At 42.0% G+C, this 17,418-nt stretch overlaps 1 protein-coding gene across 1 annotated transcript in view; it reads left to right on the top strand.

Annotated features, from left to right (window-relative positions):
• Nucleotides 1–8,860: 8,860 nt before the first annotated feature.
• Nucleotides 8,861–17,418, top strand: part of MTR (5-methyltetrahydrofolate-homocysteine methyltransferase) — a 50,276-nt gene continuing 41,718 nt past the window's right edge. Inside the window, exons 1-6 of the mRNA XM_067293365.1 lie at nt 8,861–8,923; nt 11,342–11,556; nt 14,620–14,709; nt 15,616–15,685; nt 16,792–16,884; nt 16,977–17,083. Of these exons, the coding sequence (XP_067149466.1) occupies nt 8,887–8,923; nt 11,342–11,556; nt 14,620–14,709; nt 15,616–15,685; nt 16,792–16,884; nt 16,977–17,083 (612 nt within the window). The 5' untranslated portion in view covers nt 8,861–8,886. The remainder of the gene's footprint in view (nt 8,924–11,341; nt 11,557–14,619; nt 14,710–15,615; nt 15,686–16,791; nt 16,885–16,976; nt 17,084–17,418) is intronic.

The raw sequence follows: 17,418 nt of genomic DNA, 5'->3' as shown, positions 1-17,418 counted from the left end.
CAGATCTGCTTTGCCTTGTAGTCCTCTAACAGCACCTATGAGCTCAACCCATTGATGCAGGCTCTATCATGCGAGGTGCTGTGCAGCATAAAAAGGCTGCTCCTAGTCTAAAGAACAGTTAGGAAATGTATACATAAAATGCTAGAAGGGACACAGTGATGCTAATAGAGACGTCTGAGGACTTTTCAGCAGATCTTAGACTACTTCATAAGTTTCAGGCTTTATAAACTTTAAGTCTCATAAGTAAGTCTTTAAGCTTGACAGGACCAAAAGAGATGTCAAGGAAAAAAGATTCAAAGGGAATGATTGTAGATCATAGACTACAGAATAAACGTTTCACTTCCAGATTGAGAACTAACTGAAAGTAAGGCCTGACTGATATAAGTAACTGCAGGGTATAAATATTAGGCCTGACAAGTAAAGTGCATCCACTTGCCATATTTGTTTTAATGTAAACTTATATTAGTGATTAAATAACAAAAGAAGGGCTCTACCCTAGAGCAGTATTCTCTGTCAGTGTCAGTGTTCATGCTGTGGTTACTGCTTGCAGATGCAAGAGACTTCTGCTTCCTCACAACTTAATTTCTGAAGCTTGGGTGGGACACAGACCCAACAGCCCTTGTGAGTATTTCTTCATATCACAGAATGGTTGAGGTTGGAAGGGACCTCTGGAGATCATCTAGTCCAACCCCCCTGCTCAAGCAGGGTCACCTAGAGCACATTGCACAGGATTGCATCCAGGCGTGTTTTGAATATCTCCAGAGAAGGAGACTCCACAACCTCTCTGGGCAACCTCTTCCAGTGCTCTGTCACCCTCACAGTGAAAAAGTTTTTCCTCATGTTCAGATGGAACTGTCTGTGTTTCAGTTCGTGCCCGTTGCCTCGCGTCCTGTCGCTCGGCACCACTGAAAAGAGTCTGGTCCCATCCTCTCAACACCCTCCCTTCAGATACTTGTACACGTTGATAAGATCTCCTCTCAGCCTTCTCTTCTCCAGGCTAAACAGGCCCAGCTCTCTCAGCTTTTCCTCATAAGAGAGATGCTCCAGTCCCCTAATCATCTTAGTAGCCCTTCGCTGCACTTGCTCCAGTAGTGCCACATCCCTCTTGTACTGGGGAGCCCAGAACTGGACGCAGTACTCCAGATGTGGCCTCACAAGGGTTGAGTAGAGGGGGAGGATCACCTCCCTCCACCTGCTGGCAACACTCTTCCTGATGCAGCCCAGGATACCATTGGCTTTCTTGGCCACAAGGGCACATTGCTGCCTCATGCTTAACTTGGTGTCCACCAGCACTCCCAGGTCCTTCTCCGCAGAGCTGCTTTCCAGCAGGTCAACCCCCAACCTGTACTGCTGCATGGGGTTATTCCTCCCTAGGTGCAGGACCCTGCACTTGTCTTTGTTGAACTTCATGAGGTTCCTCTCCACCCACCTCTCCAGCCTGTCCAGGTCTCTCTGAATGGCAGCACAGCCCTCTGGTGTATCAGCCACTCCTCCCAGTTTTGTATCGTCAGCAAACCTGCTGAGGGTGCACTCTGTCCCTTCATCCAGGTCACTGATGAAGAAGTTGAACAAGGCTGGACCCAGTACTGACCCCTGGGGGACACCGCTAGCTACAGGCCTCCAACTAGACTCTGCACCGCTGATCGCAACTCTCTGAGCTCTGCCATTCAGCCACTTCTCAATCCACCTCACTGTCCACTCATCTAACCCACACTTCCTGAGCTTGTCTCTGAGGATGTTATGGGAGACAGTGTCAAAAGCCTTGCTGAAGTCTAGGTAGACAACATCCACTGCTCTCCCCTCATCTACCCAGCCAGTCATTCCATCATAGAAGGCTATCAGATTGGTTAGGCATGATTTGCCCTTGGTGAAGCCATGCTGACTACTCCTGATCACCTTCTTTTCCTCCACATGCTTGGAGATGGCCTCCAGGATGAGCTGCTCCATCACCTTTCCAGGGATGCAGGTGAGGCTGCCTGGCCTGTAGTTCCCTGGGTCCTCCTTCTTGCCCTTTTTGAAGACTGGGGTGACATTGGCTTTCTTCCAGTCCTCAGGCACCTCTCCTGTTCTCCATGACCTTTCAAAGATGATGGAGAGTGCCTTAGCAATGACATCTGCCAGCTCCCTCAGCACTCGTGGGTGCATCCCATCAGGGCCCATGGATTTGTGGGTGTCAGGTTTGCTTAATTGATCTCTAACCCACTCCTCCTCCACCAAGGGAAAGTCTTCCTTCCTCCAGACTTTGTCTCTTGCCTCCAGGATCTGGGGTTCCTGAGGGCTGGCCTGAGAAAATCTGAAAATCTGTAAGACATTCAACATTAAGATTCTTTTCTTTCTGCTAAGTTTATAACATTATATCACTTAGGTATTTCTTTCACTAAATATTTTGATTTAAAAACAATTTTCTTTATTCATGGTTAATATTTCCAGCAAAACCTGGGGAAAAAAATGCTGCATGTATGCTACACCTTGCCTAGTCTTGCCTAGTCTACTAGACTTTCTGGCCTGACCTTGGTTCTGCCTCATGACTATGGATTGGTCTAGTGATCACTGGACTGTTGGCTGGACCTGGTTTCCCCATTGCACCTGCTCGTCTTGTTCAGGTAGTGTGGGACTGCGTGCTCATCTGTGAGGTTACAGCCCTACCTGCCTTGCTGTCACCCTCAGCTCCTGGCTTGTCTTCCCCTGCAGAGCAGCCTGCTCCTGCTGTTCCCTGACACCTACTTGCTTTCCACTTGTGCTCCTTGTCACAGAGCTACTTGACAGCTTAGTGATTGACCGTGTGACCTGCTCCAGTTTCTGTGAGTACTTCAGTCCAGCACTGTGAAGTAGCACACCAGGTGCCTGCTCCCCTAGGCACGATGCTACCACACAGAGGAGCACATGCGGGGCTAGTCAACTTCTGCTGGCTGCCCACTGGCAATTATGACAGCAGTTTCTATCTACGACTGCTGCTGAATCTCTCCTGTCACCAAGACCCCTTAGTTCTCCTTCACAGTACAAGTCTTGCAGCCTTTACTGGTTTCTGAGCACTCCCTCTGTCTAAAGAAGAGCTTCACAAATGGCTTGCACTAGCTGCTCAGCCTGTGGGTGCTTTGCAACACAGGCAAGAAGTTCAGCCAGGGAGTAAGAGAACAGGTGATGCACTTCAGAAATCCGTTTCCATAAACAGCCCAGACTGATCCAGGACAGATGTAGTCCTGCCCTGTGCAGGGACGGTTAGTTCAGACTTCTCCAGCTAGTGCTAATGGGGAGAAAGAGGTTCAGAACCTCATGTAAATCCACACCAAAATGATCTATAAAACTCTGCGCTCAGACAGTCTTCAGCTGCTTTTCCCTGGTGCACACACTTAGCTGCATGTGACCTGATGTACACACTGGCCTTTTTTCCCCATTTTTCATAGCTGTCAATGGGCAGTTGGCAGGCCTGCAGTGGTTCTTTCGCTCCCTTCTACTGGCTTGATGTGGATACCTAGAAAAGAAAGAACAGGCTGAAAGGTGCATACTGAAGCTTTTAAGAAAGCTGCAAAATTTCATGACCACATGAAATATATACCAAATTGAGAGCAATCAACAGAATTTGCCTGACATGGCAGTACAGATAGGCTGTAAGACTCTACCTCCTATTGCATTCCTGGCCTTCTTCATGCTGATGTTTCAGCCCTTTTAGGCGTTTATACACTTTTCGATCAGCAAAGATTCTATACAGAGATGTAAAAGGCTATACCGGGTTCACTTTAGTGTATTAGTGTTTTCTTTGTGATGGACACTCTGGGTTTTTTTTAAGTGGTGAAGTCCAAAATCTTGTCTATGGTAAGCAGCTTAAATATGATTGATATTCCTCTAAGAGGCAGCAGTTTAATAGGCTATTTTAGCATTTGGAACGTTTTTAGAACTGATACTGGAACAGTTTTATTTTGGTTTCTGGTAACATTTTGATCCTAGAATAAGAAATGTTAACATAATCTGACTTAAATGGAACAAATAATTTATATTTGGGTCACTTAAAATTACCTTCAAAGTTGTGGGGGCTAGAAAATTACTTATTAAATGGAAATTGTAATTCCTGAGCACAGAGTGAATTCTGAAAAAAACAACTAGTGTAACTTAATCATCATAAATAGGGCAAGGATCCAACTACAGCAAAATAGCACAAGTCATAAGCAACCTTACAGAACAGAGTGCCAAGAGCTGTGTTCTGAAATCCAGCTAATCTGTTTGTTTTGTTTTTCTTTCAGAATTCTGCACGTTGATTTGAATGCTTCACTAGGATATAATGAAAGATAACTGTTTTCTGTTAACATGAAAAATCTCACTCTTCTTGTTTAAGTAAGGATTACTTATTGAATAGTTCATTGGGAGCAACATCCATAGGAATAAAGATAGATAACACAGGGATGAAAGGCATGTTTTTGTAATGAATGTTACTGAGGTATCTAATACCCATACCCAAAAGCTAAGAGAGCATGCTAAAACACGGGGTTTGATTTCTACTCTTACACAAACAAATTGAGTATGTCATTTGAATACATCAGTGTTCAAGTAGAACAACAAACTGGTTAATCAGATCTTTGGCACTGGGGGGAAAAAAAAAAGACAGTTTTGTTATCTTCAAAGACTACCTGATTTTAAAAGATCCATGGCAGAGTTAAGCTGTTTGTGGGAATAGGTGGGAAGAATGCGAATTTGAAAACAGCTCCGAATATTTTTGAAATACCAGAACTCAAACTGGCTTGAAGTTTTTTGGTTTTTTTTTGACTAAGGATATTAATTTGGATTTATAGCTCAATCCTGTTGCAACTAGGAAGATGTTAGTTTCACTGAAGAACAATTTACAACCACCTTCAGAAACCAGGAGGCTTAGCATGCTGATAGATGTTTGCGTGAGTGATACTATGTGTGCAACAGATGTCTAGACAGGCCTAACTCCTAATAGTGCTAAACACTTTTTTCTGCCTACCTTTGGTCTAAAGATGACATAGGAAACAGTATTTGTAAAAAACCATAAAGGAATACAGCTTTGTGGTCAGAATTCTAAGTCTGGCTCATTTAGATGAGCAACAACTGACACAAGTGAAGATATTTCTATTCATGCTAACAGATGCTGGGATGGCTAAGAGAATAATTTTGGCTTTTTAATACTAGCAGTATGAAGGAGATTTTGCATATACTTGCCCAGCTGAAAAAAGCTGATCTTTCAGGTATCAATATGTTCTCAGAAGACAACATGAAGGTCATGATTACATAATGCTCCTATGTGTTCTAGGACTCTCATCTATTGCCTCAACATTTTTTCTCTACTGAATTACTAATCTTACTGATTGTCAAAATACATAAACCGCTCATCCTGCTATGTATTTCTTGTATGATGCTATTGCATTCATTAACTGGCTCTTCTGTGACCACAATGCACATGATAATGTTTTCCCAACCTGAAATATCTACAAAGCATCACCTGTTCTACGGATATCCATATGAGTTGCTCCCACCTTACTGTGACCTTAGCACACTAGTTTTATTTTTAAAGGCTGTACAGTATATTTTTTATTTATATGCTGAAAGTTCATCTGGATAAATCAGGCAAACTATGAGCTTCAGTAGAGAATAGAGAACTGACTTCAGATAAGGAATTTGAGAACTTAGGAACTTCTATGCATCAAACATTTAATATCAAAGTTTCATTTGGCCATCCAGCCCCCAAAGAGGTGAGATAGAATAGGATGTTGAGTTTCTTGGACATGGGAATGACGGCACCTTTGTGTCCTCCTTTATTCCATTGCTCCAGCAACTCTAAATTGTTTCTGGCATTACTCTAAATATTAAAAAAGAGAATGACATTTTAACAGCCTAACTTAGCAAAATATGAACAACACTTCATGAGATGAAGGAAAGCACTTTTCTAGCTCAAGGATATTCTTGAAGGGTTCCTACAAACATGGCACATATTAGAACTTTTCAAAGAAACAGCCGCAAGTAACTTTGTAACTGCAAGTCTGCAGCAGCCTATGCATAGGGATTCCTAGCACTGCCCATTAAAATAATCACTGAAACTACATCAAGAAAAGGGACCCCAAATCCTCTAACATCTCAAATAATATTAAGGCTAAAATTTTCTCTAACTGTTTTCTTACTGTTCCTTTGTTGGATGATCTGGTATGCAGATCACATCATCACTGTCCTTAACCTCTCATTCCTTTTCCTTTCACCCTCTGGAGAGTATTTTGCCTCAGTTGTGCTCATTCAGTTGTCTGTATAGCTCAAGTTTCAGGAGGAGATTAAATGAATCTGAGCCTGGGCTGCTGCTGCTGCCCTCTCTCCCTGCTACTTCCCTTGCGACAGCTCTAGAGAACTGTACAGCTGTAGATGAACTGGATCTGAGAGCTGTTCTGACTGAAAATTGGCCTTTAAGAAAGAACTCTGTTCAGGGCGAGCGCCCACACAAAGGAAGGAATGCAAGTACAAGGATGGGGCAGAGTGGAATTTGGGATTGCCTTTTCACAGTCAAAACTGACTCAAACCGTTGGGGCATTGCAAAGTAAATGGAATATGTGACATGATCCTTTCTAAAAGCACCTTCAAATTTTCAACTTCTTTTTTTTCCACTGACCTGGTTTGCAGCACAGTTACACAAACAACTGCAACAGCACAAGCAAGGGCATTGCTGATCTGCAGTACAAAGATCTGTCTCCACGCAACAACTGTGGAGACAGCGAGCTTTTTAACCTGAATTGCTGCCAGAGGAAATTTTTGTGGTGTTACATGGCAGGACAAAAGGTTGGAAGTCGAAGACAGAAAATCAAACAAAGAAATATACAGCCCTAAAATCCTTAATGGTAGGTCCTTAAAACGCTGCCCACCTCTACCCTGTCTGCAATTTCTGTGTAAAACTGATAACAGGGAAATTAACCAGTCTCTAGGAGTCAATGACTTTTGCTTATGTGTAGTGTATTTCTCCTCTGTTGTTAGGCTTTTAAAGTTGATGAGTGATGACCTTCACATCTTATACTGGAATTCTGGGCCACTTTTTTGCAGTGAAAGCACTTGGGCTGACCGTTAGAATGGTTTGCCTAGAGGTCAAGGTCCAGTCTCCAGCAACGCCTCCTTTCATGAAAAACTGGAGTATGGCCTATACAGCTGAAGAAGTTGGACTATTCTGATTCTATGTAGTTGATTTGTAGGTTAGCTGTATTTCTTTGGAAGCTGAATTAGACACAAATCTATTAAACATGAATCTACATTTTTATACCTGCTTGCGTCACTATTGACTGAAGCAACAGTTGATTATGAAAATTTCTAGATCACATTGGACTCAGAGGGCCTGTAACCAACTGTTCTTGTATCTTAAATCAAAACTCAAGAGTAAACTTTTAGCCTATGGGAATTATCTACACTAATGGTTTTTAACTCTGATTTGTGGTCCCCTCAAAATTTTCCAGTGAAAATGCAGAACTCATTATAAGTATCATATATGTAGCAACACATATTCTTAGCTGATAAAGGACTTCACAACTGTCGTACAGAACTGAGTCCCAGATGCCCGAAGGATGGAAATCAAACCTGTTTCTTTTAAGAACCAAATTAGAGGCCTCTGCATCTTCATTTACAGCATTTTCTTTGCTTAAGTTATTGAACCCATCAAGGAAAACAGGAAAGACTGATCTATATCCACCTTACATACTTAGTTTTCCATGTTTTGAACACTGAAATAGTTTAAATGACAGTACCATGAATGGTTATTACTGACATTTGAACTAGTAATACTTAAATTGAGTCTGGTGAGTTCCTTGAGCTATTCTGACTCTTGGCAAACTCAAGCATTAGCTATTCTCAATGCAATTTTTGAAAGGCTGATCTGCAGCTGTAACAGATGTTTTTATTTCATTTACAATGTGGGTTCTCAGATAATAAGTCGATAGGATGCATCATCATTGAAAAGAAGTCAAACTCTAATGTCAAACTAGGACTTACATTATTCATGTTGTTCAACAGTCAAACTGTGCCTTAGTTTACTCAATTCATTTAGTATAAATTTGTTTCCAGTCTCATTTGCCAGTAATCCATTATATTCAAGTCTCTGTCTTCCAGTTTAAGACACATTTGCCTCTCTCATGACATTAAGAAGTCTTTAATTACAATATGATTGTTTTTGTCATTTCAAAGACTTACTTTCCCATCTTACCCCAATGCAGGTGAGAGCTGGTTAGCCCTGCCCAGCCGCACAATTACTCTCCAGTAACTACAGGGGCACCTAAAGCTAATGGCATTTAATGATCATCTCAGAAGGTAAGACCATGGTTTGTTTTCCTTTTCCTGCCGTAAGGTTAAGAGCAGCAATCCTCAGGCCACAAAAGGAAAGCAAACCAACTTCTCAGGTTAGTTTTTAGCCCGCTTGCTGTGGCTGCCAACCACCTTGCGACAACTCCAGTGTGTATTGCCTAATCCCACCAAAGCCGTCCAAGGGGCAGAGGTCTCCAAGAGCGAAATCGCCCTCAGCTTTGGCGAACAGCAGACCTCAGTGAGCGCAGCCGCCCGCGCAGGGCAGCCCCCCGAGCCCCGCAGGCGTGGGCCGTGCCGGCGGCTCCCTCAGGGGCCAGCTGACGCCTGCGGCCGCCGCCCCGCTGCCCCCACAAGGGGGAGGCGGCAGGCAGCGCTGGCGGCAGCAGGGACGCCCTCCCCCCATGGCCGCCGGCTGCGGCAACGGTCGCTCGCTGCGCGGCGCCGCGCGCGGCGGGTAGCGCGCGCTCCCTCCCCCACCTGCCGGCGGCGCGGCGCTCGAGCGTCAGGGGCTGACGCAGCAGCCCCGCGGCTCGTGCCCGCCCCGCCACCCGCGCACGGGCCCTGCTCCCCTCCCTGCGGCCCGCGCAGCGCCGGTGACGTCTCGGCAGTATGGCGCCCACGCAGCACGCGGGCGCGGAGCCGCCGGGTAACGCGCGCGGCGCGACCGTTGCGGGGGGAGAAGGGGAGAGAGGGGTCTGCGCGCGCGCAGGGAGCGCGGCGCGGGCGGGGCCGCCACCTGCCCCCTCCCCCCACGCGCGCCGCCGCCGCCGCGCGTGGGACGAGGCGGGGGGAGCCGAGCTGGAGCCCCACGCGGCCGCGCGTGGGGTGCGGCGGCGGGAGCTGGGCACCTCGGGAGAAAAGCTGCATGCGCTTTGCGGCGGCGGCCGGCAGCCCGTGGCGCGGGAGGCGGCTAGTCTGCCTGCGCCGCTCGCGCCTCTGTGGTCACGCGTGGCCCTAACGTAGCAAAATCCCCAGTTAAAGCAGTTCTAGTGCGGGTAACATAGGGATAGCCGTTTGTAATGTTTCGCTTCGATAAAACCTGCGTTTATGGTCCAGAGGCGTTGAACAGCATGCATTTAAAAGTATTATACCAACCAAAAAGTTCAACGTTGATGGTGTTACTTAATAAGGACATTTGTTTCAGAGGCCCTTAGCCACTCCCTTGCGTAATCAGTGCTTTGCGCGAAAAGGGCTTGATCTGGAAAGAGTTTTAAAGTGCCTGTAAGCCCACATGGGGCTGGTGGACAGAGTTAAGCTGAAAAAAAAAAGAGTGCTTTGTGATGCTGCTGCTTTGACGTAGGGCCTGTGTGTGCTCCACCTTTATCTGTTCATTGACTAAGCAAAAAAATCCATTTTTTAGATTACAAAAATAATTAAAAAGACATGGGAGAGGGGAGGGAAAGTTAGCTTCTAATTGACATTGCCGTATTTTAAATGGACAGTTCTTTTGGTGGGTGCTTTCAGCGATTCTGCTACATGAAGAGATCCCAAGCACGTTGCTTTTTAGTATTTCTGAGGGGATGCCTGCCTTTTCGCCTATGCTTCAGTCCAGGCGTGCATCCCTAGGCTTGTTAAAGTGGCCTGCAGTCATCCCCTCTGCAGAGTTGCATGCAGCTGCCACCCATGGAGGTATTCTCCGCTGATGCTGCTGTTATTGAAGGTGGTGCCTGTGACAGCAGGGGAGTGTAATTGATTCAAGGAGCCTTTTACGATCTTTTATATAGATATAAAATACATAGCTGAGGTTGCCTGGTCTTAGCACCTCACTGACTCTCGAAACTGCTTTTGTGTTGTGAGGTTCTTCCAGACTCTTCTGGCACAAGTGGCTTTGACCTGTCTGTCCCTTTTCCCACGCCACATAGGGTCAAACCAAGCATCCGTCACTAGTGACTGTTCTGCTGTTGCAGAACTGAGGGTGTTTGACTGAAGCAGGAAACGATAGAGGGTATTTGTAATGCTTTTGAGAAGTGCTGGCAAGTCAGAGAAGAGTTGGAATATTTTGTTGTGTGCATATGAGTGTGTCTTCATTCTGAAATGATCCTATGTAAATTCTAGAGAGGAAAATGAAGATAAGGTTCTCTTTGTTTCAAAGAAGGAAGAGATGCCACAGTTTTGCGGGGTGTTTGTTTGTTTGTTTTTTAAGGTCTCAGATTAGTGTTTTGGGTTTTGTTTTATGTATGGGTTGGACTTTTAGATCTCAAAGCATTAAAATACTATATCTTCATTCCTAATGACAGTTCTGCAATATCTGTTGCTTTCTATTTCAGTCAGTATTAGACTTACCCTATCCAATACCTTATTACTAGCATATGATTTGCTACATTAGTTTTCTTCTGGCATTGTTGTGGAGCAAGAGAAGATCTTCCTGTGTTTGTACAAAGAGCTTTATAAAGCCTGGGCATTATCTATTAGTGTGTCTGGGCATTTGCTAGCTAGTAGAAGTGCGAAATCTTTACTTACTGTTCTAATCTTGGAAGGAGAAAGAGGTCCTGTGACTATCTGTGAATTTAGGACTCAGAGGTGCTTGCAGTTGAAGAACTGTCTCTGCTTGCTCAGTTTTTCTTTCTCTGCATCATTACTGTATAGTCAATTAAAGTAGAATTTTTTTTAAATGAAGTTTACTGGTTTCTGCTTTGCAGTTGTGTACCATTTATGGTATGGTCTCTGGTACAAAAAGAGGCAGTCTTGCGTTTTCCTTTTTTTTTTTTTTTGATGTTGCTGTAATAGAAATTGTCATACTTTTCCATGTTGGAAACTAGATTGTAGAAAGACTTTAGTGTATGCCCTTGTGAACTTTCAGTATTCTGTTTCTGGAGCTGACTGTATGCAGGTGACTGTTGTACTTAGGCAAAAGACCAATTAATTCTAATTCTACTTGGATAGATGCAGTTGTTCCCTGACATTAAGTGATTTCTGCTCTGGGTGAAGTAAACCAATTATGGTTTGATTTCAATAGAGGATTAGTTATTTTATTCTGCTTCTTAAACTGGAAGAACGCAGGTTGCAGAAGTATGTACATATGGAATTTCAAAGCTGCTTAACTTCTGGGTTTATTTTCTTACAGTGAATACCCAGAAGAGTGTGAGAGAGGAAATTGAATCGGTTCTGCAGGAGCGGATAATGGTTTTGGATGGAGGCATGGGTACCATGATCCAGCAGCATGCCCTATCAGAAGAGGATTTCCGAGGGCATGAATTTAAAGATCATTCCAAGCCTCTGAAAGGCAATAATGACCTTCTCAGCATAACTCAACCTGATATCGTTTGCAGCATTCACAAGGTAGGGTGTTTTGATTTCTGTCTCTTGACAAGAGATGGAAGGAGAATTCAACCTCTGTGCTTCCCTTCCTTTCCCCAGGCTGCTGGCTCTCTGGAGTCTGCTGGGGATGTGGAGGAGAATGCTAGGTAACCACGTCAAAAAAAAAGAGCAGATTTGACTGTTCTCGTTGTGTAGGAACAGCATTTGTGTCTTGGTTTCTAACATCACCCAGCCAGTGTTGTTTTTAAATCTTTTTTTGACTTACATTCCTGATGCATTTCTATTAATTGTAGATTCTGATTTCTTTCATTATTCTTTCCTTTCCTTCTCCTCAGCTAACATTTAAAGTGCATCTAAGTAGGACAAATCTGGATTCTACGTGTGTGTTTCTATAACTGTGCACTAAAGAGCTGTTAAATGTGACAGTCTGAAGCAGACTTCTCCACAGAGCTTGAGTATACCTGTTTCTATGTGCTGTCTCCTAGAATACTGATTTGTGGCCCATAGAATAAATGGGTTGACCTTTAGGAATTTGCAATCAGATTTTATTATTTCCATATCATCGTTAAGACTTTTTGACTTGTCTTTTATTTCTTGAGCTGCAGATATTTATGGATCTTACTGTAGTAATTAGAACATTCAAATACCGTTGCAAACTAGTTATACAGTTGAAGCCTCACATCTGTTTTTCCAATCACTTACTAAAAAGATCAATATTTCATTGCTTAGAATCATAATTAACCTACAGTTGTGAAGCTTGGTATGCATTCTATATTTTTATATTCACATTCTAACTTTTGGTCTTTAAGAATGACAAGAATTGAAAAGAATCAGTGCGACCTATAGAAATTGACCTATAGAAATTTGATTGACGTGTAGAAATTTGAGGAGGAAACATTTCTAGATTGAGTTTAGTCCCTAGCCTGTTAACTAAGCTGTTGTGGTTGTGACCCTTAGAAGTTCACTAGGCTGCTGAGCTTGTACTATTAATTAGGTAAACTGGTATAACAGTTGAATTTTTACAGGTTTAGCAAGATGGAACACTACTTGAGAAGGAGTATTTTGAATTAGACCACTGGTAGCCTGCTGTCCTGTCTCTGACAATGGCCAGTTGTAGGCGCTTTAGGAAGAGTGGAAGAAAAGACCAAGTCTGTGGTGATCCTCATGCCTGCAGCAACTTGTGGGTCAGGAGCTTTCTGAGCCATCAGTGGTGTCTTCATATTTTATAGCTACCAGTGGGTATTTTTTCTGAGGAGTGGACAGAACTCAAATTAACAGATGAAAATATTTCTATAGAGTAACTGTAATCCCATCATATGCTTTTCTTTTTTTCTCTTTATTTATTTTTTTAATGGTCCAGTGAATCAGATCTCAGAAATCAGTGACTTTAAAAAGAAATATTAACTGTACCTTATTTGGCAAAGTAAGATTCAGTGATAAGATAGGTGACATTTTCAGAGACAGAACTGATTTTCCTGTTTAGAGCATATTACTTCCTATTATGGTGGTACACAGTAAAGTTGTAAAGGTGTTTGCCAGAATAAAGTTCTGAACTATACAAAAGAACTATACACAAGGCTATACACATTTAACAAATCTTTCTCTTAAAAAAGTAGTGAAACTCATCAGTCTAGGTGATGTTCTGAAACTCCATTACTTGGTTATTTGCATATATATAGGAGTCTGTATATTCTCATATTTGTATTTCCATACATATTCAGGAGAAAGAGTTGAGAGAAGCAATATCAGTTCGCAGCAAAACACATTTTAAAGCAAATTTAATTCTGTTCCATTGTCATTTGGATCAAGACTTTATTTGTCCTAATATCTCTTGAGCTCATCTGCTTCTTAAGGGAAAATCCCAGTGGTATGTTTTTAATGGTTGCATCACTATTTTTGATTCACTAATAGTTGAAATGTCTTTATCTCCTTGAATGTGCAGGGGAAACAATGTAACATAACTTGTTTACTTGTGTTGAAGCAGATTTTTTTTTTCTAATCATTTCTCATCAAACCTAATAGATAAAGGGCAGTAATGCTGTCAAATTATTGGAAAGGCATTACAGTGATTGTTGTTCCCAGTTATACAAAAATATCTAAGAAACAGTTGATTCTCCCTGAGCTTGCTTAGTTCAGTTTTGATCTTTAAAGGGGCACTTACAGAAAGCTTATACATCAGCCTGAAGTTTCCTCTTAATTATTGTTATAAATCCACAGATGTGGAATAAATTGAATACTGGTGGATTAAAATCATGTTCCAATATATGATTTTATGTACTCTTGTCTCAGAATGAAAAATAGGGTGGTTCTTTTTTTCTATACCTTCAGTGGTGCCTGAAATGAGGAAGTGTTTCCTAAATATGTGGATGGATAATGTTCCTGTCACTGAAGAGTTAACCTGATCAGCAAGAGTAGTTAGGGAAAAAGGAAGGTGGTTGATAAAGGTCATCAAAATGCAAGCTAGAATCTACAGAAGTATTTCAATTTACATTGATTTCAGTTTACTTCACAGGGAGTTAGACAAATAACTGAAGTGGAACACTTAATTATTTTTGTGAGTCTGGGCCATTAGTTAAAGTTTAAATGTGATCTGCACAAACCATAATTCTCCCAAAGCTTGTATTCTGTCCCAATATGCTCTTCTGTGCAACTCCCTCCATGATGTTTTAAGTTTTCTATCCCTCGCTTGTTATATAACTACTGCCTTTTCTGGGATTGCCCACAGCAGGCCCTGCTTGCTGATGGCAATTGGGCTGCTCCTCGCTGTGTCCCTGTTTGAAAATGTAGAGTCTGCTCCAGGCTATGAAGTCAGTAGTGGAGCTGACTCTGTAAATGTCACCTGTTAATAGAAAGTGTGACTGACACTAAAACGCTGAAAACTTGTTATATGGAACACTTCTATTGCTTTGACCTTGTGCTTTAGACTTAGAGTAAGGACTTAGAATTTGATCTGCTTTGAATTAGGAGATGACTTGTGACTTCTTTCAACTGAATGTGACAAAATAATCGGGGGGCCTTCATTCCAGATCTCGGTTCTGGAAGTGCTGGGGATATATATATATTTTTTTCTTTCCTGTCTTGCAGGAATACTTGCTGTCAGGTGCTGACATCATTGAAACTAACACTTTCAGCAGCACCCGAGTTGCACAAGCTGACTATGGCCTTGAGCATTTGGTAAGAATTCTGATCTATTTAGGCATTAAAATGTTAATCAAGATTTTTGGCTCAGCAGCCAAGACTAGCTTAGTCCCAGAGTCCATCAGGATTGTGTTGACTGCATGCTGTCTCTTGAGCTATGTGACCAGGCTTTCTGCTGACAGCCAGAGATCATCCCAGTGTCTTTGCAGCTCATTTTCATTGTTGTAGACAAGAGAAAGAAAACAATTATGCTTGTTATGTGTAACAGTCATAGCATGCCACGTGTTGATGGAGGCACAGGCAGTAGTGATTTGGCCTAGATTTTGTTTGAGTGTTCACAGAAGGTCTTAGTTCTGTGAACAGGAACGTTTTGCTTCAGTGCTTCCAGTTTGCCAAGTGCTATGGTGGAACCGCTTGTTCCCGGTCGATGTCTGTGTGCTCAGCTCTCTGGCCCAGAGAGCTGTTGCAGGCAGGAGAGGATTGTGCTATGTGGAACTCCTCTTAAGTTTGCATTTATTTTATCTATTCTGTGGTTTATATTGTTTTGAGGTTGGAGATATTTTTGAAAGCAAATAAATGGAAATATGCCACCTGAATGAAAAGTCATTTTAAAAGTAGGTTAATTTTATCCACTTAATGTCCTGCTCTTGAGCTTCCATTGACTTCAGTAGGGTTTAATTAGTATGTTGCAGAATTAAATTTTACTATTAGCAGCTGTAGGGTGAGACATATGTGGGATGAGTTCTGTCATGTGATGCTGTTGCTCAGATGTATAAAACTGTTCCCTTTGAGGTCTTATAATAGTGCATGTGTGTATTTTTCTGGTTTAGGGAGCCTTCAGAGTACACTGCAGATACTTAATGAAAGAGTTGTGTTTCTTTGAGGAAGAGGTATTCTGTACAGAGCTAAGAGTTTGTTGGTAATTTTCTGTAATTGTTCTAGGCATATCAGTTAAACAGAGTCTCAGCACAGGTGGCCAGAAAAGCAGCAGATGATGTAACTGCTCAGACAGGTGAGCAATATTTATTTTAATTTCTTATTCCTTTATGTTTTTTAACTGTCTTGCTACAATTTTTGGAAAGTTGTTAGATGGAGGGTAACTTTGTGGTTTACATCACAGGGACACAGCCTGCAGAGACGAGCACACAGTAACAATCTTGCTGAAATCGGTGTCATATGAAGAAAGAGATGCATTTTTGCAAGGTGTGGTCCTTAGTATGGTCTGCAGGATGACTGTCCTGTGCCCAGCTGCTTTAGACTGCAAGAGATACACTTGCAAAATGACTTGAAGGTCTTCAGATGCATTTTAGAGAAGATAAATTCGGTAGTGACTGTTAGAAGTAGCTTAGGTTTGTAAGATACAGCTCTCATCTTTTTAATACAGAATTAGGATAATTGACTCTGGGTGGATGTGGATTACCAGTTACTCCTAGTGTAAATCTCTTTTTTTTAGGAGCTCGACAATGGCTGGAATTTTCCTAGTACCTGACCATCACCTGTAAATGCATAGTCTTTTACCTTTGTGGCTTTATTAATGCCTTCTTTCAAAGACAAGAAATTTGTTCTTGTATTCTAGCATCAAAGTGTATTTCAAGCTAATAGTGCTACTGTGTGTCCAGATACCACCTTATTGATGTGATTCATAATATGCAACAAAAATGTAAGATTTGAAACATGCTTTAAAAAAAATTTTTTTTTCTTTTGGATGAGTATCCAAGTCATGATATGTAATGAAAAATTCCAGAATAGTTTGGTGCAGTGCATTTGCAGTAGCTGAGTGAGGCTTCCTATGTAAGAGACAAATGATACTTTAAAGAAAATTTGAGTAAAGTAATAGCTTGCAGTTGCCTTTTTCTTAAATGTTCTTTTCTGTAGCGTGTGTATATACAGAACATCTTGTGGGATAAAATTAAACAAAGAAGTCAGCTGTGCTGGGTGATCATATATGCTATCCAGAGCAAAGTAAATTCTTGCTTTGAGACAGGAGTTTCTTGTATGATAGTTCTTCACCTTTGAATAATATCTATGTCTTGGAGACCTTGGAGGTTTTTTCTAATGATATGACTGTCATTGTGAAACCAAAGGTAAGTTGGGGGTTTTTGCTCTCTCTTGGTTTAGGAATTAGGAGATATGTTGCTGGAGCCGTGGGTCCAACAAACAGGACGCTCTCTGTGTCCCCCTCTGTGGAAAGACCAGATTACAGGAACATCAGTAAGTATTTGTAACAATCAAGTTACTTAATTTAGGTAATAGACTTAAAAAAGATACTTCCAGGTAATGTTAGCATAATTTCTGTTTTACAGCTTTTGATGAACTGGTTGAAGCCTATACAGAACAAGCCAAAGGACTTTTGGATGGAGGAGTGGATATCATGTTAGTAGAAACAATATTTGATACAGCCAATGCTAAGGTGAGACTCCTGGAAAAAAATCCTCAGTAATATAAGTATTTGGTGAACTGCCTAAGTAAATTCAGTATGGTACTTGAAAGAACTATCAGCTACTGCTTATTAAACGCATGAAAAGACTTCAGTTCATTGTAAGCAGATAAAACGTAAGGAAATATTTTTTTTTAATGATAAAACAACCTTTTCCACAGTTTTTTCCTTTGCCTTTTAATATATGCTGTTAATGTCTTTCTGGCTATCTGTGCCAGCTGTCCACTTTTATTCCAAGCGGCACTACTGTATTGCAAGACACCTCTGAATGTGTTTGATGTTTTTATTTTTCAGTGTAAGCATGTCTA

Source organism: Apteryx mantelli, chromosome 3 (assembly GCF_036417845.1).
Source record: "Apteryx mantelli isolate bAptMan1 chromosome 3, bAptMan1.hap1, whole genome shotgun sequence".
Classification (NCBI taxonomy): domain Eukaryota; kingdom Metazoa; phylum Chordata; class Aves; order Apterygiformes; family Apterygidae; genus Apteryx; species Apteryx mantelli.
Note: the sequence above shows the minus strand (reverse complement) of the source record. Positions and strands in the feature narration are given on the sequence as shown.